The sequence below is a fragment of the Pleuronectes platessa genome, chromosome 4, assembly GCF_947347685.1.
Source record: "Pleuronectes platessa chromosome 4, fPlePla1.1, whole genome shotgun sequence".
In the NCBI taxonomy this organism is placed as follows: Eukaryota; Metazoa; Chordata; class Actinopteri; order Pleuronectiformes; family Pleuronectidae; genus Pleuronectes; species Pleuronectes platessa.
This window is the reverse complement of record NC_070629.1, coordinates 28,963,683-28,987,121: the sequence shown is the minus strand read 5'-3', so window position 1 is coordinate 28,987,121 and position 23,439 is coordinate 28,963,683. Positions and strand designations below refer to the sequence as shown.

Here is a 23,439-nt window from a genome sequence, read left to right as displayed (position 1 = left end):
AGTAAAACATTTACAAGTTAGGGTTGAACAGGGGAATAGAAAAACCTCTCGTGAACTGCTGGTGTTTGAAACCTGCACTACGAACTTGAGACATGGGTTCAGATCCCCCCCCTCCCCCCTCTGGTCATGACTGTCACGACCAGAGGGGGGGGGGGGGGGGGGGGGGGCCTCTTTCAACAGCCATGCTTTGCTCAAACCTGCATCGGCACGAAGGTGAGGAAGCACAAAGAAAGTGTCAGTACAAAATATATAAAGTTAAACAATCTGCCCTCAGCTATCGACACAAAATAAATGTCTCTGAAATACCAAAATAGTGAATTATTTGAAATACATTTTAGAATAAGATCTGAGCCGCAGACGACGTGTTCTGTACCGTGAATAAAAAAAACCTCAGCTGCCTCCTGTGACGATGGACCACAGCAGAACTCCACCGGTTCTGAAGGTTCTGAAGGTTCTGAAGGTTCTGAAGACACGTTCCACCTCACAGGTACAACAGAGTGTCGTCCACGTAGAGAGCTATATACAAAAACAATGTACAAGTGTATAGAAAACATGATGCTGCTATATATTTTTTTAGTTTTAATTAGCTCTGAATTAAATATTTGGTTCCTTGAACTCTGACACCGGTTGTTCAGAGTTGATGCAAAGGAAATGTAACCCCCCCCCCCCCCCCCTTCCCGCCCCCCTGTAAAATGTATGTAAAATCCACATTGTACAATAACAGTAAAGGCTCATGTGACCCAGCTCTCACTGATCATTCATCACATCACACGTCATGTTTGTTACATTTGTTTTCTTGCTCATAACAAATGAGACATTTTGGGAAAATGTGGTGGAAACTTTTTAAACTTAAAAAAAAAAATCCAGGCACTTTTAAATGTAAATAGTTAAAACCAAACTGATTCCAGATCAGCGCTGAATGTTGCTGTGATGCTGAGGTTTCTTGAGACCAGACTAGACATAAACACATTTCCAGATGCATTCTGGGAGTTTACATTAGCTTTTCTTGTTAGACGCCATTCGAGGCTGTAAAGACGACACGTAGTTTGAAACATTATCTTAAAAGAAGAATAAAAGAAGTCCGGGTTGTTGGTTGAATCCTCGACGTTCCCCAAGTCTCGTGACTCCACCCACGTGTCATCGAGGTGCTGCTACACTTATTCAATCTACTAGTTTCTCCTTCTGATATGTTTCATCCCTTTTATCTTTCAAAACTAACTCCAGTAAAGCTTGAAAATTTTTCTCGGCAAAGCAATGGAATTATGAGTCTCCTCTAAAAGGAAGTGTTGCTGAAGAACCACATGTGAAATGTAGCTTGGTCCTTCCAGTAGAAGAAACTCTGAAGATGAGGGAGCCGTGATCTGAACCCGCGTGAGGCCTCCTCCCGGCCACATCACAACTCTGGCTTTGGAATCTAATATATCTGTCTATAGCAGCCAAGCCAATAAGTACACGATAACGTCTCATATAGTGAATAACACAGTGATAGTACAGACATAAATACAGACACAGAAACCATGCAAGTGCGAGCAGAGGGGACAAAGTCGAGCTGTGAAGAAGAGGAAGACGAGGGTGAGCCTCCCTCCGTCCTCCACGGGTCTCAGGTCAGTCGTCCTCTGTCGGTCTGTGCCTCGGTCTGTGTTTTCACGTCTTGAGAGTGAGTCTGTGGTTCTCGATAGAGACGACAGGATGACCAGTGGTGAGGTGGGAGCGTGGAGACTTGACTTGTCCCCGTTCCAGTTTGTCTTCCTCGAGGATGAAGTCTCGCCGTCCGTCCCTTCCCTGTGGACGCAGCCGTCTCCTCTTCGCCTGGAGCCAACAGGCCGTGCTCTCCTCCAGTGCAACAGGGAAGTCGTGTTCAGTGGGCGCTGGCGGGGGAGAGGGACCGAGGAGACGGGAGGAGAGAGGTCCGCTGCATGTGTTGATGTTTGTTTCTTTTTCTGTGTGACATGAGTTTGACGTGAACAAGCTTCGAAAGGAACGAGAGAATGAAAAACACAAATAAACTATCTACAGGCGCAGGAGTCCACGGTCATGTTGGGGTAGACCTTCAGCACCACGTTCTTGTCCTCGTCGAAGAACAGGATGCTGAGGGAGGACATCTTCTCCGGGACGCAGCACGGCTCGGGGATCCCCGGCACCACGCCCACCGCCCGCACGATGCTCTGGATGGTGGCGTGGTTCGACGGCTTCAGAGCCTGAAGACACAACCGGGATCAAACATCAATAATCAAGGACACGTGGGCGGATTGACCACATCTGGATCAGCCACTTTGATCACAGAGGTTAAGTTTCTATCTGTATTTGTTAGTTGGCAGGATTATGAAAAAACTACAGGATGGGATGTGAGTCAGGAAAGGAACCGGGTTCAGGGGGCAGATCTAGTTATTTATTTTTCTTTAATATTGCAAGATTTTTATGGACGTTTAGAAAAAAAAAATGATTCCGCCCCCACACCTCAAGGATGTGTTAAATTAACACATTATATTATATTATATTATACTGCATTACATTGCATATTGCAATTTGACACTGTTCACTGTCTTGCAACTTGCATTTCACTTTTTACTTCACTTTTTATATCTTTATATCTTTTATATCTTTTTATTTAGATATGTTTATGTCAAAATAAATGTTACTTTGTATAAATATTAGAAAAAGTGAGTAAATAAGAAGTAAATAGTGAGTAAATATATACATTTTTTTTTTTATTATTATTGCTTTTCTTATGTGTGTTGTATCTATTATGTTTTTATTTTCTATTTTCATTGTATGAACCAATTACCAGAGCAAATTCCTGGTAGGTGTAAAACTACAGAAAGAGAAAGACAATCTCGGTTCCGCCCCTTAATCAAATCAGCTCCTTCCAATTCCCAACTAAATCTACTCTGTAATTTTTGCATTATCCTGCTCAATAGAAACAGACAAACAAGCAGCTATGACAATATAATGTTGTTCTGTAAAATCCCCCTGATGGAGCCAATCACTTGTTTCCCTGTGATACTGATCAGTACTTCACTCTAATTCCTGATCCTTTTGCTCCAGTGTGTAGTTATTGTTCATTAAAGTGAATGTTGATTGGTTTGTTTCCAGAGTTCTGTCCGTCGCTCGTCTCGCTAACACTCGAGTTCATCGCCCCGATCCCAGAGCAGTGTGATGTGGAAGAGAGAAAGAACCTGAGCAGTGTAATTATCATCTGTCGTGGTTTATAGATCCTGGATCTGGTTTGAAGGACTTTGTTGTTGTGCACACACACATTTAGTTCAGATGAGGGAGGTGCTTCTGGTCGGAGTCTCTGACCTCGTGTGACTCTGCTGCAGTGACGTTTTTATTACAACCGATAAAACGATGGTTGACTTTTCCATCCGGCTCTCACACTTCATTTGTGTTCAGATCCGGTAACACACACAAGTTGACTGAACATCCTCCGGTGAGTCTCACGAGCGGCTGCAGGCGGATCTGCTGCTCGAGTTCCCACTCGACCCAACAACCTGTCGGCAGAGCGGCTCCTAACAGCATCTGAGGCTCGGAGCTCACAAAGGAGCAGTAACTTCACAGGATCTCAGCTCGGACCGACTGAGCAGCAAGCCCTTCAGGAGGGCGGGGGGGGGGGGGGGACTCGCCTCGGGCCCCGGGCTCCACTTCTGGGACTAATTACATCCGACTACAAAGGGCCGGTGACTCCGAGGTAATGAATTAAGTGGATGGAAACCCAAGCATTCCGGCCATGTTTAAAATACCTGTGATGTTATCTTGTCAGCGGGGGGGGGGCCGCGAGAGGAGCTGAGGTTCCTCATCGGCCCGGTTCCTCTGGTTCTCTCACTTCTCTACACGAGTTCTGTAAAGTGCGTGAGAGTCTGGAGCTGCCTCGTCCAATCGGAGGAGAACGTTTTAATAAAAGCTGCTCGAGGTTTCTCCTTCAAGGTCCCTGCTGCCCCCCCCCCCCCCCCCCCCCCTCGAGTGCGGTGATAAACTTTTATAGATTTTTGATGATGAGGTCGGCCACCTGCTCCTCAGGAAGTTGTATATCTGGACACGACTGTATTTCACGTTCTGGTACAAACCCACTCAGATTACATCACCTGGGGTTTGAACCAGTTTAAGTGCAGGTTAAACTCGGTGCGTCTTGGACTAAAATAGTTTTTTTATTAAATATAACTCGGGTGCATATCTCCAAAGATCCTAATTCCTCAGATGCGCCGCAGAAGAAGAAGAACGTGCAGCTCCAGTGGTCCACCCGGTGGTCGAGCTGGGAGCAGATGTTTCTGTCAGTTTCTTTGACATTATCATCTCTAATCTGAAGCAGGCGTCCCGGGACTTCTGATGTAAACGTTTTCCAAATCAACATAATACAGAACAGTAAGAGCAAACAGTAAACAAGGGAGTGATAGAGGCACCGAGGGCTCAGCGTGCACGGGTCTGTTTCACATCACAATCTGGAGTTTCAGTCGAAAAGCTCTTGATCTACAATTTATCATCTTTTGGGTTTGAAGAGACGAAACCAAAGACCAACCAAAAAGTGATTCAGAGGCCGGACGGAGTAAAGTAATCCAGAAATTACAAGAAAAACCTAAACTGGACTGAGATCAGATGAAATAATCATTATTTTGTGTATCTAAGATTTGTCTCCAAACCTCTAGTGTCATCGATCGTCTCTACAGTTGTGAGTCTCACCTTGGGCATGGGGAACTGGCAGGACCCGGAGCAGTAGTAGGCGTCAAACGACTTCGGGGATATTATCCATTCGCTCCACCCGATGTCGGCGAAGTCCACCTTCAGGTAGCGGCGGGCGCAGTTCCTGGGCTCGATCCACTGCTTCTTCCGAGCCTTCTTGATGGTCTGCTCGTCGAACTGCAGCAGGGGCATCTTGTGGTTCCGCTGGTTCTTGCGTGTCTTCTTGCGTGGCCGGCGGGCCTGCTTGTCCTCGAAGGGCTCGTAGGGACTGGTCTGGTCCCAGCCGGTCGTCTGGTACGGGTACTCGGGGCCGGGCAGCTCGTTGTTCTGCAGCGGCAGCAGAACGTTCACCGAGCGCTTGTGCCGGAGCTGCTCGGCTTGTTCGGTGTGGTTTCGCTCAGGTAGGCCCAGCTTGTGGGGCCCTGGTGAGACGGCGCCCTCCCCCCCCCACTGAGTGGTGTCTCTGCAGGGTGGCGACCACGCTCTCGGGCTCTGAAATGGCCGAGTCGTTGGCGTAGACCAGGATGTAGGGCGAGCGGTCGGACAGGAGCTGCTTCCAGGGCCGGGGCCCCTGCGAGGCCACGTCGATGCCGATGAGCAGCTGGTCGTGGTGCTTGGCCTGGTTCACCACACGAGTGATGTCCTTCCACTGCCAGGATATGAAGTCCCGGTAGAGGGTGGACACGTTGATCCGAAACTGTCCCAGCGTCCTCATGTGGTTGTCCACGGAGGCGAAGCTCCAGACGACCATGTGGACGTGGCTGTGTCTCCGGGGCCCGTGGCGCCCGCAGCTCTTGGTCCTGGAGCAGCCGCGGGTCCCGTTCTGAAGGTCTCCGATGTAATAGTGAAGCGTGGCCGACAGGACGTCCTCGCTCCTCGTGAGGGACGTGAGGTTGAAGATCTGCAGCTGCTTGTTGTTTATGGTCCCTGTGCGTCGAGTGAAGACAACAGACAAACCATCACTTCTCCTGTTTCCATCATAATATGTGCATTTGAAAACGATTCCAGACTGAACCATTGATATACAAACATGTTTGATATTTACTTATTAAATATGTGAGTCTAAGATTTTTGCCATGAAAGAGGAAAGTGTTTTTGGTTTTATTTGTGAAATTAAGAAATACAAAATTTGGTTTAGAGGCAGTCCACACATTTATCAGCTTAATGTTTTAGAGCATATTTATTAAGAGACTTCTGAAGATCATAATTTTAGTAAAAATGTGGAAATGCCAAAGTAAATGGGACGATATTTAAATATAGAAAGAAAAATTGTTTAAGAAATAAAAAATTCATATTCATTGTAATATAAAGAAATCTCTAAACCTGACCAAATAAAACCAAAACTATTTTGGAGTTTATTTCCCGAGGGATGAATGTTTGTAATTTGGGTGAACTGACTCTTTGTGCAGTGATATACCTCCACCGGTCGATAGGAGGCGGTATAATCCAGTAATCTCGGACCCTACCAGTGGAATCCGGTCGTTTTGAACACAGTGATAACGACACCGAGCAGCTTCTCGGTAATTCACAGTTTTTCTATCAGTTCTGTAGAAACCTCGTGATAACGCGCCTCGGACGCAGCAGCTCGGACCCGGTGAGACCGAGCAGCGGCCAGATGTGTCTCCGGGGACAAATCCGTCCAGACGACGTGACGGTGAAATCTCAAAGGCGTGAAAAGAATTGTGTCCTCAAACGATGTTGTGTTACACGCAGAGTTGTGATGAGGAATCTGTGTGTGTGTGTCGCTGGGAGGAGGCTGAACAGGTTGATCACATTTCCATGAGTGGATCAACAGGTGGATTTCAGTTTCAGCTGCGCGTAATGGCCCCTACATGGCACCACTTTGAGTTTTTATTACATTTTAAACCTAAATCAGGATTTTTAACATGTTCTTAATCAAGTGCATCGATCTTTTTTCAAATTTGGCTAAATTACGCACACGCTCCACGAAAAAACAAAACTCCAGGCACTTGAAATATGCGTAAAGTTCACCCTGACCAAGGCAGAAGGAGACGTTAGCAGATCCACTTATTCTTCCAATACTAATTCATTAAGAAATTATTGCATTCCAGATTTACAGACTGGCAGAATCCCATGTTGTAATCATGCGTAAAAGTTTGGATACGTACCCCAGTGCGCTTTGAAGCTGCGGACCGTGTTTCCGTCCTTGAAGGGAAATCCAGCCCGGTTGTACTTCGCGTAAAGCATCTGCATGTGTTCCGTCATAGTATCCTGTAAAAGCAGCTCCTGCTCCTCCTGAGCCTGATGCTTGTTATCCTCCGAATGCGTAAAATCCACCTTTCGCCTCTCGGGGACAGTGTCAGTCTTCAGCATCGCGCAGTATCCAACGCACAGATAACTCCATCCGTAGAGCAGCACGACCACAAACCGAGAGTACAGAGCCATGCTCGAGCCAAAGCGATGTAAACGACGGGTGTGGGGGGAAACGAACAGTTGTGGGAAGAGCGAGAGCGTTTCCAGAAGTGGTCCCTATCTCCAGAAAGACCATCACCTGAGGACCGGTCCCCCGTGAGAGCGTGGTACCATCACCTCTGAACCCGGGGCCCAGCGAGGAGGGGATGGAGCTGCGCAGGGGAGAGAGGCCGCGGTATCCAAGCTGCGTTCGATAGAGCTACAGATGTGAGCGCGCAGTGGAGGATAAACGTCCCGCAGCGCAGATGTGGGAGAAGTGAGAGAAGTGAGAGAAGTGAGAGAAGTGGGAGAAGTGAGAGAAGTGAGAGAAGTGAGCTGCAGGAACAGCGACGCTCCTGGTTTTGTAGACGAGCTCTGTGCGGAGTTCGGGACCAGCAGTCAACCGTGCCCCCGTCTCAGCTTTCATTGAAGGTAAAGCATGTTGTGCTTGGTATTATAGGGCTTGTGGGACCAGCTGGGTATTCCTCTCCACCCCCCCCCCCCCTCCACCCCTCTCTGTCACACGCACACACACACACACACGCACACTCAGAGGGAGAGAGAGGGAGGGAGAGAGAGAGAGAGAAGAGTTTCCTGTTCAAGATACTTTTACGCACATGCAGCCCGAGGACAGATCATCTTATCAGGACCTGGACGAGGCTGTTTTCCACTTAACTCGCGACCTGATTCTGACATTTCATTATTAAAGGACATTCCGCCTTGTCACTGAGTTGGTTCCAGCCGCTGGGCTCCAACCCCCCCCCCCCCAGCGCGTAGGTTCTCCTCCGCCGCGCTGTGCGTCTGGGCCGCGCGGCTGAATGAGGCGGCTTATTGTGCGCATTAAAGGCTCTCTCCTCTATTTAGTTCTGTTCAATGGAGTTAAGCACACGCATCCTGTAGCATCGCGGGCCGATCCGGATGCTGCACTGTCTCCCCGCCGTCACCAGAAGCCCCCCCACCCTGAAAACAGCCCATACAGGCGGGGTTTAAGCACCCCACCCGGCCGACCTCCACCCCCCGCCACCGGGCTTCTCTTTCAGGGGCGCTCGGGAGGAAATGATTAGGACGTTTCCATCGCCCTTGGACATCTGATGGCAATAATATTAGCGAACCACGTCCGTCGAGGCAGTCAGCACGTGACCGGATTTAACCCCTGCAACTGGGAGGGGGGGGGGGGGGGGGGGCATAACAATCTGCTGAATAATCAATCAATCAATCAATCAGTGAACTCTTCTTTCCACCTGTTGCCCTTAAACCAGAAATATGAGAAAAACTTGGGTTTTTTAAAGTTTTTCATGAATTAAAGAAAGTTTATTTGCTGAAAGTTGATCTTATCAAATATGTGTATGAGTTTGAGGCCTTGACATTTTGATGTGAGAGAGCGTCACTCATTGTACTGAACACTACGATATGAGACTGTCATATCAATAATCAGATTCTACACATCACCTACAGATTGTTGAAATGCCAAATCTGCGGGTGAACTAGATCTTTAGAAGATTCGTATTTATACAGAGAAATGGTGAATTTGTTGAATTTATTCTTACGTCCATCTAAAGCACGAAAGTTGGACGGTGTTAAAACCTGAATAAGAACAACTTCCTCAGTGGAGGGCCCGGTCGAGTCTGAATCCACCGCTCTACCTCATGTTGTGTATATTAGCAGCAAGTCCGGCCTCAAACTAATAAAAGCCACGCTCCGGTTTAAACACTGACAGCTTAAGAGCGCAGTAAAAGAAATGAAGAGGGCTTTTATTGTGAAATCACGACAGTTTACAGACACATGATCTGTCCGGCTGAGGTTTGCTCTTCCAGAGGTGAGGCACATAAACAGAGCGGCCTGTGAACTTCATTCTGAGCGGTCGGTCGTTTCCATCGCCGTCAAGAACCGAGGCCTCTCAATTTAAAACAGGCGTGGACGAGGTGGAGGTGATAAATTGCCACCCGGCCAGTTTGTGTCCTTATTTCAGACACACACACAAAAACAAAACAAAGCAGGGTAGATAGTGAGATAATCGTTGGTCCTCGCCTTGAGGAAATGAGATTCCCAACATAATCCTTCCCTCAGATTTGAATGTGCCTCAAATCCCAGTTGGTCCAGTTGGTTTTGTTGAAACAATGGTGAAGACGAACCAGTTTGTTCTTTTCGGAGTCCATTTGATCACAAAGAGCCACAACATACATTTAAAACATATACATTTCCAGACATACAACATCAAGTCCTCAACTTTTCACCCCCTCAGTCATGTTTATTTTGTTTACTTCAAAAAGCTTCTTCATCATCACAGAGCTCATATCTTCTTTACAAAACAAAAAAAAACAAAAAGCAGAAACCCACCAACTAAGAAAAGACCAAAGTCCCTCAGACCCAGAACCCGGATCCCCCGTCTCACTGCACACATTGTTCCAATGAGGTTCACGGGTCCGATGCAGTGAGAACACACAAACAGATGCTGAGGCTCTGGTGTCTGTGCGGCTCAGAGACAAATCAACTCATTTGTTCAAACCCTGGAACTCTCAGGATTAGAGTTCAGCTGAAGGAGGCACGAGGAGGAAGAGGGTGAATTAATATTGGCTGCCTCTATTTCAGTTTGAAGGAAGAGCTCCTGTTAGAGGTTTAAGTTTCCAGGGTCATTTGGAGCACAAGCTTCTTCCTGAGACTACAGTTTAAAAGGAGAAGCTCATCAGTTTGCTGTTTTATTCAGGGTTCGGTGAGAAAGAAATATCAACACCACTCTTTGTGCTTTTTGTTAATATTAAGATTCAAACAGAAGACAGTTAGTTCAGTGGAATAAGAGTTAAACAGCCAAGAATAGGGTTTTTTTTGGTAAATAAGAAATCTGACTTAACAACCTGTAAAACCACAAGTTGATGAATTAAATGAAAAAGATTTAATTTGTGATTTATCAAGCTTGTTTCCAGGATTTATGCGAAGCTAAGATGACGATTTTTCAAACTGCACACGTCTGTAATCAGGGAAAAGATGCAATAACCAAGTGTATCAGGGTAACACATGAATTGGGATATGACCCAAAACCAGACTACATCCCGTTCAGGTCAGACTTGGTTATTTTCTCTTAGGCTCGGATGGGAAACGAGCATATTTCCCCAAATAAAACTTTCATTTTGTAAGATTCTTATTTTTCAGTCATAGGTGATTTAGTTTGATATGTCGAGAAATCAAACACTTTTCATTTAACCGTGTCTCACTGATTAAAAAGCTGATGCATGTTGTGGCCTGAGTGGAACCTGAGTGCAGGAGTAAAATAATATTTCCACTTCTTCCCCATAAAAGTGTGAACTGTATTTGACCTTTACATAAATGTCCCCACACCTCAGGGACACGAGCAGGATGTCTCTTTGTGACTTAGTGGAAAAGTTTATTTATAAGTTTATGAACAGATAACAAGAGTCCTGTAATTTGTCAGGCAGATCATTTTATTCGTGGTGGAACAGATGTTTCAGAAAAAATCAAATACAGAGTCAAAAGTGAATCAGCGGCTCAAACTCTTCCTCAATCATTTGTAAAGGAGCCGTGGTCTTCCTCTGAAAACTGTCAGAGTGAACGACTAATATGTAAATGATGGAGCACTTTGATGTCCTGTAACGTGTGCCCTGCATCTGGGAACATGCGGAATGCTTTAAGCCCATTAACCCATTCTCCCAGTCCAATTGGAGCTACCGCAGCCTGGGGGAGGACATAAAAGCAACCCCCCCCCCCCCCCCCCCCCCCCCCATCATCTTTCAAAGCTCTTACGCCTTTAATTTGTTTAGACAAACAGCCCAAAACACGGCAGGCCAAACCAGGGAAGGAGCCCGGGTCCCTGAGCAGGTTCCTGGTCCCCGACTCAGACTCCTGCTCAGGGAGCGCCTGAACAAACTGAGCCAAACCGGGTCTGCACTGATATCATCTGCGTGAAATACAGAGAAATTGATCTGATTGGTTTATTTTGGAGCCGAATTGTCTTAAAATCTGAATATAAACTCAACATCTCAAGTTGTTTGCCAGGAAACATTGAAGCTGTCGCACCAGTCCGCCCACTCCTTCCTCTGGGAATCCTCCGTTTCAAGTCCCTTTTTACTGCAGCACCTCCACCCAGATGGCGCGCATGATATGAGAGGAACAGTTTGTAAATGACGGTGCAACTACAGCGACTCGGTCAAATTAGAGGCTTCCAGCGCGCGCTGCGATACGAGCCATATGTAGGGACGTGTCGGCAGCGGCTCTGAAGCTCAGACCGTTCTGATGTTGTGGTCGTAGATGACGACATGGACGTGGAGGTCCGTCTGGAGGAATGTCCTGATGGAGTCCTCACCAGGTCCGGACTGGAACCCGGCACACACAGAGAGGCAGAGCAGTTAGTGTCAGTTGTAAATCTGCTGTTTGGACGTGTTTGTCCTGCAGTTTAATCACAGTTCTGACTTCAGGACTGATCCTGTCTCAGCTGAGCAGGAAGTAAAAGTCCTTTCTCTCATTTAGCTCAAGCTCGGATTTTTGCATTTCCTGTCAAATTAGCTTCATTTTCAGTCTGAACACACGTGTGAGGTTTGTTAAAGCAGCATTAAGCAGACTTAGATAAGGGCTTTCATTCGCTGCGACACTTGTACAAACATTATCGGGATATAGTCCAGGCCAAGTAACTCATTTTGGAGCCAAAAATCGAATTAATTGTAAAATAAATTTTTTCAGCATAGATCATTTCTATGAGGTGTCCAGAACAACATACTAAAAGTCCTAAGAAATCCTAGTTGAGGAAATATGTTTAATTCTCATCAATGTGTGCCAATAAGGCCAGGCAACAATACATCTCAATGGGGCTGTTTTTTTGCTTTACTCCTATTAAAATGAAACTTTACACAATGAAAGTACCCATGAAAAGTAAAAAATGTTATATTACAACTTTCTTTGAAAATAAATTTTAATATGCAAATGAGCTATACATTAATCGAATATGCCCAAAATAATCCCCAAATAGGCTTAATTTTTTCCTTTACTCGTACCACAATAAAACTTACCACTACATGGTAAAAGTATACATGAAAAGTAACTTTTTTGTATTACAAGTTTCTTTGAAATGAATTTGAATATGCACATGAGCTCCACACTTATTGAATATGTCCTAATTTGCAGTAGTAGTAGTCGGTCGTAAAACGCTTCTTTGCCTGGACTAATAAGAACTATTTAAAATGACAGAAAACACATTTCACGTGCACTTTGACCTATCTGTGAACACGGAGGAGGCCTGTACAGAAGCCAGCCACCAGGGGGCGATCAGGACACTGGCTTCACTTCAAGGAGCCGTCATGTCGTCCATCTATATTTACATTCTGTGGTCAGAACTGTGACGCAGAACAATTTGATTTTAATATAAACCGATCTCTTGAAGCAGGCGGAGATAGAGAGAACCACCGATTTCTGACACGTCCATTTATAGTCGGGATATTAAAAGAGGAAACCACAGGCAGCTCAATTTGACAGCGTTCATTTTGCAAAAGATGTTCAGTGTAACTTTGAATGTCCAAACTGACGCTGCCCCTCCACCGAGATGAGAAGCCCCCCGACCAGCTGGCAGCGTTTATTCCAGCCCCGAGTGTGTGTCAGGAGCTGGGAGTGGGCGTGGACCCATCGGCTGCCACTATACACTCAATTTACACTTTTACCTCAAACGCACTTGTGGGGAGTCCTGATGAGTGAGGTCGTCTTCCTCCACGAGTTCAAACGAGCATCAGTAAAAATAGACCCATAAAGAAAAATGACGTCAGAGACACAGTGAGGAGGAAACTAAATGATAAGAGGAGACTAAAACCTGACGTGATCTAAGTAGCCCTCTCTCTCTCTCTCTTCTTCAAACCTTTCTGCTTCTGCTTAGATTAAATCAAGACATTGTCATAAATAAAATATGACAACCCCCCCCCCCCCCCCCCCCGACCGACTCTTCCTGGCGAGGACAGGAGAAGCGGTCACGGTACGACAAAGTCACCCAAACAAACAAAACCACCCAGAGTGAGTTGATGGGAGCTGTGATTCAGGAAGCTTCCTCTGAGCAGCCATCCAGCTCACGGTGGGTTAAACCCCGGATGGTTCCGTGCCGCTCGCTGCCGAGCCAACGTGGGCTGAGCCGAGCCGGGTTCTGGGTTCTGGGTCCTGGGGCGGTTTGCTGTGTCTGGCTTCCGATGCCTCCTCTTGTGTTTTTTAATAGACAGCCTGGTCGGGGCGGTGCTCGACCGCAGCCTGAACACTGTGCTGCCATTTTGGCGATTGGCCTCAAAAACGCAGTCCCCACAGCTCCGTCGGCAATTTCAAAATAGTTCAGGCCCCAACGACTACTTCCCCCCCCCCCCAGCGGAGAGGGAAACTGGAGAGGATAAAAAAACAGTCTGTCAGCCGTCACTCTTCCAGGGCCCCTGTCAGAGGCAGAGCTCGGAGGAAGCACCTGTCGCGACCCCTTGATCCTCTTTGTGCAGGTGGAAAGCAAATCTCTCTCTCTCTCTCTCTCTCTCTGATATCTGGGGTCAATGAAGACTCTCTAAAAAGTCGGTAATTATTGAAGTTGGCAGAGAGAAAAATATCTATTTTAAGTGTTTCAGCGTTTCTCCAGTCGATTGTGAAGGAGAAGCTCGGGGCACGGAAAGCAACCGAAGGTCTCCGGCCTCGTCACACAAACAGGATGTTGTGGTAACACAAACAGGATGTTGTGGTCACACGGCACGTTAGTCACCTGAGTTCAAAATAAAGTTCAAAGTTATTCCTCGAGGATTTGAAAATAGGTTTTTTTCTATCTCTTTCTGTTTCCCTGGGACAGTTTTACTGCTGTGGAACAGGTGAGCTGAGTCATAAGCAGGGACCATGTGTGCCGCACCCCCCCCCCCCCCCACCCCCACCCCAGGGGCCAAAAAACAACAAGAAGAGCAACAACAACAGCAAACCTACCGAGGGGTCCACACTCAGGATCTTTTTGTCCCTCTTGTTCTTGAAGAGGAGGCCGTTGGGGTCTTCATACAGCACCTCGAAGTTGGGGCTGGAGTTGGACACGGACACCTGTGTCTTCCAGTTGTAGAAGCTGTAGAGAGAAGACAGATGATGGTAAATAACAGAGGACTCGGGTGGAGCCATTGTTGGAGCTTTCAAAGAGCGAAGGGGTCACACGCCTCCTTCAGGGACCAGAGTTGTTTTTGAGGAAAAACTTGGAAAGATTGATTCAGACATGTGTGATGCATTGGCTGCGTTTCCCAGACATTTGGTTTATTTTCGCTGTCATGGGCCCCCCCGCAGACATTGCTTCAGAGGGACACATTTGAAAACCCATGTGTTTCAATCAAACCCATAGAATTCAGACGTGGTGGGGGAGAGCTGCGGTGTGGTCGTACTGTTTTGTTGTCGAATAAAACGTGTTGAAAATAGGTCGGCTTCACACGAGGTTCTATGTGAACCGAGCAAACCAAACGTATATTGCACCTTTCTGTCTGTTCCTCTAGCTCTCTGTGGTGCGTACATGGAATTTATATAAAGACAGACAACGTGACAGCTCTCCAATAAAGACGCCTGGAGATTGCACCCCGGTGGCTGGCCGCAGGATAAACCTCACCTCCTACATGTTGGCAGACGGGACACAGACTAAAATAGAGAGCCAGGATACAAGCCAAAGGAATTTAACAGACTTTATGTCAACTTTGGTTTAATTTGTCATTTCACGATTGACGTCTGAGACCGACTTGGCATTGGTCAAGCGGGTGTATCGGTACCGCAGCTCGTTTAGAGTCCATGGATCTATATCCTGTCTTCAGAGCTCTATAGGACTCACCGGATAAATATGGTCATAAATCCGCAGAATGGACGCAGAGGGAATTAAATAACCTGACTTCGAGTCATTTGTCCCTGACGGGCTCTAAAAACCCAGCAAGTCGAAATGTTTAGTTTTCTCTTGGCCAGTCGCACAATCACAATATAACACAAAGATCCATCCATCCATCGTTTCCTCTTTCTGGAGCCTGGGTCACGAAGGTAATGACCGGTCTTGTAGGATATTCCATACGTCCCCCCCCCCCCCCAGCCACGTCTACCAGCTTGTCCTGGAGGATCCCGAGGAGTTCCCAGGTCAGATAGGATATGTAACCCCCCCTCTGCTTCCTGTTTGAGGGCGGCTGGTGAAGCTCCACTGGAAGGCGCCCATGAGGCATCCCGACTAAATGCTCTAACAACCACAACTGTCTCTTTTTAATGCGAAGGAGCCGAAACTCTACTCTGAACTCAGATGTTTGAATTCCTCTCGAAGTCTAAGCTCAGACACCTAAAGGCACAAACTAGTTGTCACAGATTTTTAAGGACAAATGTAGATCCCCAGTCGTAAACAGAAAAGTGACTTCATAAGGTTATGTATGAATCTTTTTCTAGGATAACAAATAGGAGTTAAATACATTTGTTCTGCACATATAATGATACAGGCTACAAGGAACATGATGTCCCTTCCTCAAATAATAAGGACAAAGAATACATTTTAGAAAACGTGGAAATAACTGGAGCTGCAGGACATGTGGTTTTCTGTCCAGTCCCACATAGCACGAGGCTTTACATCAACACACAAGCTCCACGTTGAGGTCGTGACTTTGCGTGTTTGCGTGGAGGAAGGAAAACTTCACGGATTGCAGAGCGTCACGTGGCCGTCGTTATCACATCGATATTCAACATCAGGTTCCAGGAGAGCTTGGCTTTGCAGAGGAGAGAGAGGAAACACAACCTGCAGAGCGACGTGTCCTCAGCCAGAGACGGAGAAGGTACAGGTCTGTTTCTAATTTGATCTTGAGGGCGCTGTGTGTTGGAGTTCACCAAGCCGAGCATTAGAGTAAAGCTGTGGCTAATAAGCGACTGAAACCGAAGAGAGGCTTGAATTCCAAAATAAATGGCCGATTAATTTACAGCATCAGGTTGGATTCCTGCTCTCCTGTTAGGTTCTCTGTTATTCTTGATGAAGTCGAGAAACAGTGTCCGAGGTTCTGACCGAGTCAAAGAGAATCAAGACATTATTAATGCATTTAAAGTGCATCAATCTGAGGGTGTGATGCGTCAACGTTTCACTTTCACGGTCGGGTTTTGTAAATCGCTGCCAAGTCGCTGATCAAATGCAGAGAGGAAGCTGCGTGTGGAGGAAAAAAAAAAAAGATCCGTATCAGTTTGACATTCCCGAGCCATAAAACTGGCAGATCTTCCCTTTGTGTTGATGTGAAACACAATGAGGCTGTTTGGGAATTGAAAACATCTCACGGTGTTGAATGGTGCATTGTTCCTACGCTCAGGTCGGATCCAGCTGAGACGAGCCCGGCTTGAAAAGAGGAAAAACCAAAAGACACGATTCTCAAAACGGGGTTTAAAGAATTCAAGATCTACACCAACGAGGCCGGATTCAGCTTCACTGCTCCGTCTGGTGTGAACTCATCAGGTTCATGTCAAACATTCTTCTCTGGTTTGGACAACTTGTTAATTTATTGTTCTAAAACCAGATTTATTTCCTCGAAGGCCCAACAACAAATGATCAATAACACAACTGGGCCGTTGCTGGAGCAGGTTATAAGTTATAAATAACCCTGTGTGTTTTAAAAAGCTTCACTGCCAAGACGGTGCTGTCCATTCCCAGAGGTTCTCATCATTATCTGCACACATCACTAGTAACACAACTCCACACGTCGCACACTGAGGCACTGCAGGCTGCTTTCAAGGGCCCCGGTTATTCCCCAGCAGCCGTTTGTGGTCCAAGAAACAAAGTTGGACCTCAGTGTAAAGTTTGGAAGGGTTCCGGGGGTTTGAATGGACTGAAGCTGCAGCAGCAGGTTGTAAATATATGAGAGCGTAACTCAAAGGAGCGGTTCCAACGTTCTGCAGATGATGTTCCACTTGCTGTTCGGTTCTACTGGAGCCGACACTCGATGAACTAATGAGTCGCACTCAGGAATCATCTAGAAAGTTGTTTTCTGCTTTTCCACTTGCTCATGTTTTTAACAGCAACATATTAACGAAGGCTCCTACAAATAAACAAGCAAACAAATAGTGAAACACAAATGAAAACTTACTCATTTGGCTTTTTCCAAAACTCAGAGAACCCGGCTACGAAAACGTTAGAACTGCAAATAGATATTTTTCTGCAGAATGGTCAGTTTTTGATTAGCTGTGAAAAGCGCCAGCTGCTCCAGCCAATAACAAGAGCTCCTGATTTGACTGCAGGCTGCTTGGTTTTTCCTGGATTGGTCACCTGTCATATTCTCAAAGACAGCTATTCACAGTAATGAGAAGGGATCTAGATCCATGTCGGCCTCTGGAGTCCTGCACCAGGACTGAATATGCTGACGCAGACCCGGGTTCAACTCCTGGGAGAAGTATTTCTGCCTATTTATGGACCATATTTCAAGATGACAAACACTGAGTCAAGTGCTGAACAGAGACATTGAAGATACAGTTACCAAATGAAAATGTGATGAATGAGATTAATATAAAACAAGGTGAAGTGGTGTGAACTACGTCAAACACAAGCACAAAAGTTTGGAAAACACTTTGAATTTAGACCTAAAAAGACTTGTCGGGTTATTTTATTTAAGGAACTTCCTCTTTGGGATTAGATTGAGACTTTCAGTTAAAGTTGAAGTTATTGAAGTCTAATGTCCATGACTTTATATTGACATTAAACATGGACATGTCTCTACTGACCTGACTTGGACTTGTCTGGAACGACTTTGTCTCAAATGACAAAACCTAACCTTCTCCTGAATAACTCCAGACTTGCTTTGAGCTTCCACCCCACATAAGCTGAACCTGGTTTGAACTTTAGCTTTAACTTGTGTCTGTAGTTTCATCTGCACCACAGTTTGTTAGACAAACGCCACACCGGCCAAAAATAACCCAAAGCCCCCCCGACAACCCGACCACTGCATCCAGCAGGTGAGAGATAAGGTTGGTGGTTGAGCTGTGGAGGCTTGACGACGTCCTGGGGTTTCAAATGCACCGTTTCAGGATGATCACACTCAGCAGGTGAAACTCAATGAAGCTCAGGTCCTGAAGAACGAGAGCTGTGGATGTACGATGAAAAGATGACACACAAGCTTTGCATAAATACGCTGTTACACACATTTTGGACGTATGAACCTCAGTGAGTTTATAAGAACCCAACCCTCACCAACAGAACACTGAACCATCAGCCACAGGAAACACTGCTCATGGGAATAATCAGCTCTGAAGATGAGCTAACCCGACTGGTTCCTTCGGGCTCCACAACTGGTTCCAGATTCCTCTCGTACATTCCTCATTTCTCTTTTCTTCTACTAACTCCAGCTCGGAGAGTAGATAACAAACGCTCACCCCTTCATGTCCCTAATCCTTCACTCGTTACAGTAAGTTCATGTTTTTTCTAAACTAGTATAAAGTAGAAAGAATTTGGGAACACGTGACGTGAGTAGTCTTCCTCTCCAGGGAACACACGCACTGGATTCCTCCGAATGGCACAAGCTGGTCTGGAGAAACACACCGATGCATTAAATTATAAGGTTTGATCGGACGAGGAGCCGGGCAGCGTTTCCCCCGACAGAGCTGAGTGAGGCAGTTTGAGAATAGACTGCTGCAATGCGCCAATCATGAAATACAAATTGAGGTTTTCTTCCCTTAAAACTCGGAGGAAAATTATATTGTCTGCGCCTCGCTCCTCTCAGACGTACGCACACTTCCTCTCTTTGTGAATTAGATCCGACAGCGTTTCAGGGACTATTTATACCGACCGGCCACACGGCAATTAACATTTCTTTGGTCAACCACTTTTATTCCACGGTGAACCGCGGCCTCTTGCTGGAGGACCGGGACAGATGGGAGATATATTTTAACACTGAACATGAAACAGACTGACGGAAAGTGTAAACCCGTTTTTTTTTTTTTTGGGGTTGTTTTGTTGTTGTCGAAACGATGCAGAGAATGTCGTTCATACGCTTCTCGGATGTGTTTATTGGACCCCCCCCCCCCCACAGTCCCATGTGAACTGTCACTCGGTCACAGAGAAAGCTCCTGCAGCTGGATGGCACCACACCCAGACACATGGACCAGTAAAACCTGTGAGAACCTGGATCTGGTGGAAACAATGACACTGTGCTCCCAGTACCGGTTCCTCGCCCCCTATGCATTCACCGTGGCCACTTTCCACTTTCCACAGTGACCGTGCTCGGCTCTATTGTTATCTCCAGGCGGTCATTTTCCAGGGTAATGTCAACAGTCTCATTACAGGGCTCAGAGGAGCTGGACTCTCGGCCCTGGATGATATATATCATAAAAGAGCAAATACCGAGCATGTGTATTCATTCAGCTGCTTCTCTGTGTCGCGGCTGAAGACCTCACGCCCAGTGACTGTTCCTGAAGTTAAAGTTTCCAGAGTAAATCACAGAAAAGGTTTCTTCAGTGTTGAGAGCAACGGGCTGAATTTACCGTTAAATCCTTTGCGGGGGTGTCCTGCTCATTCAACGACAAATCACAGATGTGTCCAGTCAACACAACTCCGTTTAACAGACTCACAACTAACCACGCACACCTTCACGTTAGTATTGTGTTCATCTGAAATAACTTGATGTCTTTTTCTTATCTCTTTGTAACTGGTCAGTTTGTTGATTGACAAAAACAAGACGTGGGCTACTTCAAAAGGAAATCAGATTAAAAATAATAAATTGGACAAAAATGGAAATGGAACCGATTCTGTGTATTAGGATCTGTATGCATTCCATGTCATTTCATTTGTTTAGTTGCTTTAGTTGACGCTCAACTCCTCCATCAGGGCAACACACACACACACAGGAACACACAGACACACAAGGGCCAGAGCGATTGCATAATGCAGTAACACAACTGGGTGTTATCCCATATTCCGGTTGCAGCTCAGGAAGCTAATTGAGCTGCAGCCGACAGAGATTATGGGTCAACCTCTGTTTGGTAAAAGAGTCAGAAAAGACCGACCAGCATGAAGAATTATCACCAATCAGTCCGGTATGATATCACAGTGATGATGAAGATTCATACTCACAGATTACAAACAAGAGATTGCATCATTTACCACTTTATACGTGGTCTGTTGCAGAGGTTAGATTTTAATGACAGCTCCCGACACGGAGAGAACAGCCTGTTGAACTTGGCAGGACGTGTGAGTTAATCCATCAAACCCAGTTCAACCAGCATCAGCACCACAAGAACAAACAGTCCAACTGGATTCAACCCGTTGGATCCACCCGATGAAGTGCGTGCGTGCCATGTGTGAAGATCAGTGAACATGACACGACTCACCAGCAAATATTTACCGAGCTGCGGCAGAATATCCCGTTGGAGCCGGGACACAATGTGCGGAGGCCGAGCGGTGGAACCACCTTCGGAGCCGAAACAGTTTCTCTTCTGTATTAAAAGTTAATAAAACAGGACGGCAGTGCAAATATTTTCACAGCGCAGAACGAAGCCAGACACACAGGTGCATCGCAGAGGCCGGGCGCCGAGGCAAGATGGTTCTGGCGTCGGAGGGGGCATGCGCCGTGGTTCTGCACATCCGTCAAGTTCAATGTTTCAGACTGGAGGGGGGTGGAGGGGAGGGAGGGGCGGGGGGAGGGCGGGGGGGAGCTTTATATGATCCAGCTTTTCAAAAAAGATGTTTGAATCAGAGAGATTCATTGAGTAATAAAGGCGATGGCTTCCCTCGCTTCGGATATAAATCACTGCATTTGAACTGTGTAGTTAAGAGGAAACAGAAAAATAAATCCACCGCAAACTATAAAACTCTTCTTGTAAACTCTGTTTTTTTTCCTTCGGGTACAGTAACGTGGTCGCGGCCTTTATGCAAAACACACCGAAGCAATTTAAAGAGGAAAAGAATCAATTAGGAGAACCGTGTATGTGAGATGTTGCCCAGGCCTCTTAAAGCTCTTTACTGAAGAGAGGCAGAGATACAGGGAGGGAGGGAGGGAGGAGGGGTGGGGGGAACAGCCAGAGCGCATAAACAGATGGTCACTTTGCTGGGGAACATTAAATAGACATCAGAGATGCTGTAGGCACATCTGGAGTGGCAGGAAGCTGGGTGCACGGAGATGCAGATCTGTGGGATAATTAGATGAGGGTCAGGACTCTGTGTGTGCATTCATGTGTGTGTGGTTGTGTGTGTGTCTGTGTGTGTGTCGACATCAGAAGCTAAAACGTAATAGAGACAAACATGTAATGACTTAGAGCCTTTAAACACATGATACAGCCGAGTGTGTTCTCCTTCATGTGTCGTATCGGTGTCGGGGTTTGGTTAAATATCCTGAGAGGCTTCGCCCAGTTTGCCCTGAAGTGACTGGAGCTGAAACAAAGCAGGTTCACATGTGTGTCTGAACTTTAACGTCCCGCTGAAGCAACTTCACATCACTTCATATCAGCTCGATAAAGAAAAGTCTGTTTTTATAACTGTTATCACCAACGATGATTCTTCTTAACGTGGTTTTCTTATTCGTAGATTTTAACTTTCTACAAATGCAAGAAGACAAATTCTGTCGTTGAATTTTGACGCTTCTGATGCATTTCTTTTTTTTTTTTCACTTTAACCAAGTTTCAGTGGAAGTCAGAGGTGTAGAACATTCGCCTTTACAGCTGATGATTATACGACCCCCCCCACCCAGAGCGCCTGCTCAAATAAATCAAGCCCGGCAGTCGCTCCTTACGCCTAAAGATCCTCGAGGTGACCGAGAACACAAAGGTAGAAAAAGAAAAGCGTAAAATTGTCAAAATCAAATGTAGAAGTAATTTGTCATTCTAAAATTTTGAGTTTTTAAAACAGACAAAGGCCCATTAATGAAAACATTGAATCTTGAAAACGCTCCTTAGTGCTTCAGACTCACATTCGTACGTTAACGGTGTTTTAAATCTCTTAAACTGAGATTTGTTCAAACGCCTTCCAGAGTGCAGATTGTCTGGTTTCTGTGTGTCCGTGTGAACATGTCAAATGGAGTGTTGGGGAAACGATGACGTCACAGTTTACTCCACTGTGGCTTTGTGCAATGAGCCTGAGCAAAACAACAACAACAACAACAACAAGGTTGGCGATCTACCAGCTGCGAGACGTTTGGTTAGCGCTGCTAAGTCTAATTACAAGTTTGGAACTAAATTTAGAATCACTGCACCACATCACCGACATTCACAGGCGACGGCCTCGAACAGCAGAACTTGGACCACAGCCTCCTAATCTGTTATTTTACAAAATCATGGTTGTAGACGTTATCGCCACCTGCTGGCCCGGCGCCACTTGTTGGAGCGTTTGAAGTCGTTTGACTTGTTTTCGTCTGGACGCAGAGATAAAATCTGTCCTCAATCAAATCTGCAGTAATGTAGACGAGGCCTAAGTGTTGTGTCATTATTTAGCAAAGTGCGTTCACGCCCATTACATAAATTCCACGGGAGCAGAAAGATGTTTTACAAGTTACGTAATTATTCCACTTCCAATTCCTTCCTCTTGTCTTTTAAATGCACAGACTTTGCTCCGGGGAGATTCTCTGCTGCTGCCGCGGCTCTCCTCCTCCTCCTCCTCCTCTTCCTCCTTGAGACGTTGCAGACTGTGCATGTGAACCTATCCACCCTTCCTTGCTGGAGGTGGGAGGTAGAGAGCAGAGCTGGCGCTGGTGTCGCTGCTCTGTGTTCTTTGTGGCTGAGGAGGAGGAGGAGGAGGAGGAGGAGGAGGAGGAGGAGGGAGAGGATTCAGAGTCCTGCGGTGGGAGGTTTAGTGCACTGAGTGGGCAGCAGCTCCAGCATCTGCTCCCTCTTAGCGGCAACCACACTGGGTGTTATTGTTCCCGACAGAGATTCAAAAAAGTGTGGGGGGGTGGGGGGGGGGAGCGGTAGAGGATGACATGGGGGGGGGGGGGGGGGGGGATGTTGGAAGTAAGTTGAAGATAAAGACAGAGAGCGGGGTAGATGTGATGGAGTCCAGTTTGAGAGGAGCGGGGGGGGGGTTAACGTCAGATGTTCGACGGAGGGAGGGGGGGGGACCTGTCGTTTGGGGGTGGGGTGGGGGGGGGCTCGTAAAAAGCATCATTCGGGACTGGGTCATACCTCCAGCGTGCTCGCCCCATGACTCACACCTCCAGCTCGTCAGGGCTTCCACTCTCCAGAGGAGGAGGTCGGGTTCAAGGTCACGAGCGGGGTTGTGTGTCAGAGCACACGGGGAGAGGTGGATAAGTAACACAATCAAGCTTTGTGTGTCTCACACGACGCAGAGTGTCGCCCCTCGTCATCTTACACACTGTGCGTCTCAGAGATTTGTTCTAACTTGTAGGGTTGCACGGGCCAACATTTGAAATGAGACCATCTCGTCTACAGAGGATCTCCTGC

At 46.5% G+C, this 23,439-nt stretch overlaps 2 protein-coding genes across 2 annotated transcripts in view; both read right to left on the bottom strand.

The window, feature by feature from the left end:
- Positions 1-664: 664 nt before the first annotated feature.
- On the bottom strand, positions 665-7,512 carry bmp3 (bone morphogenetic protein 3). Its single transcript, XM_053421019.1, is given in 4 exon segments — positions 665-2,198; positions 4,675-5,121; positions 5,123-5,601; positions 6,804-7,512. Coding segments are annotated over 4 exon segments (1,395 nt in total). The 5' UTR covers positions 7,081-7,512; the 3' UTR covers positions 665-2,006.
- Positions 7,513-11,318: 3,806 nt separating this feature from the next.
- cfap299 (cilia and flagella associated protein 299) overlaps positions 11,319-23,439 on the bottom strand; it is a 68,158-nt gene continuing 56,037 nt past the window's right edge. The window contains exons 5-6 of the mRNA XM_053421151.1: positions 14,017-14,146; positions 11,319-11,411 (exon numbers count right to left, since the gene is read on the bottom strand). Coding sequence (XP_053277126.1) covers positions 11,319-11,411; positions 14,017-14,146 — 223 coding nt within the window. The remainder of the gene's footprint in view (positions 11,412-14,016; positions 14,147-23,439) is intronic.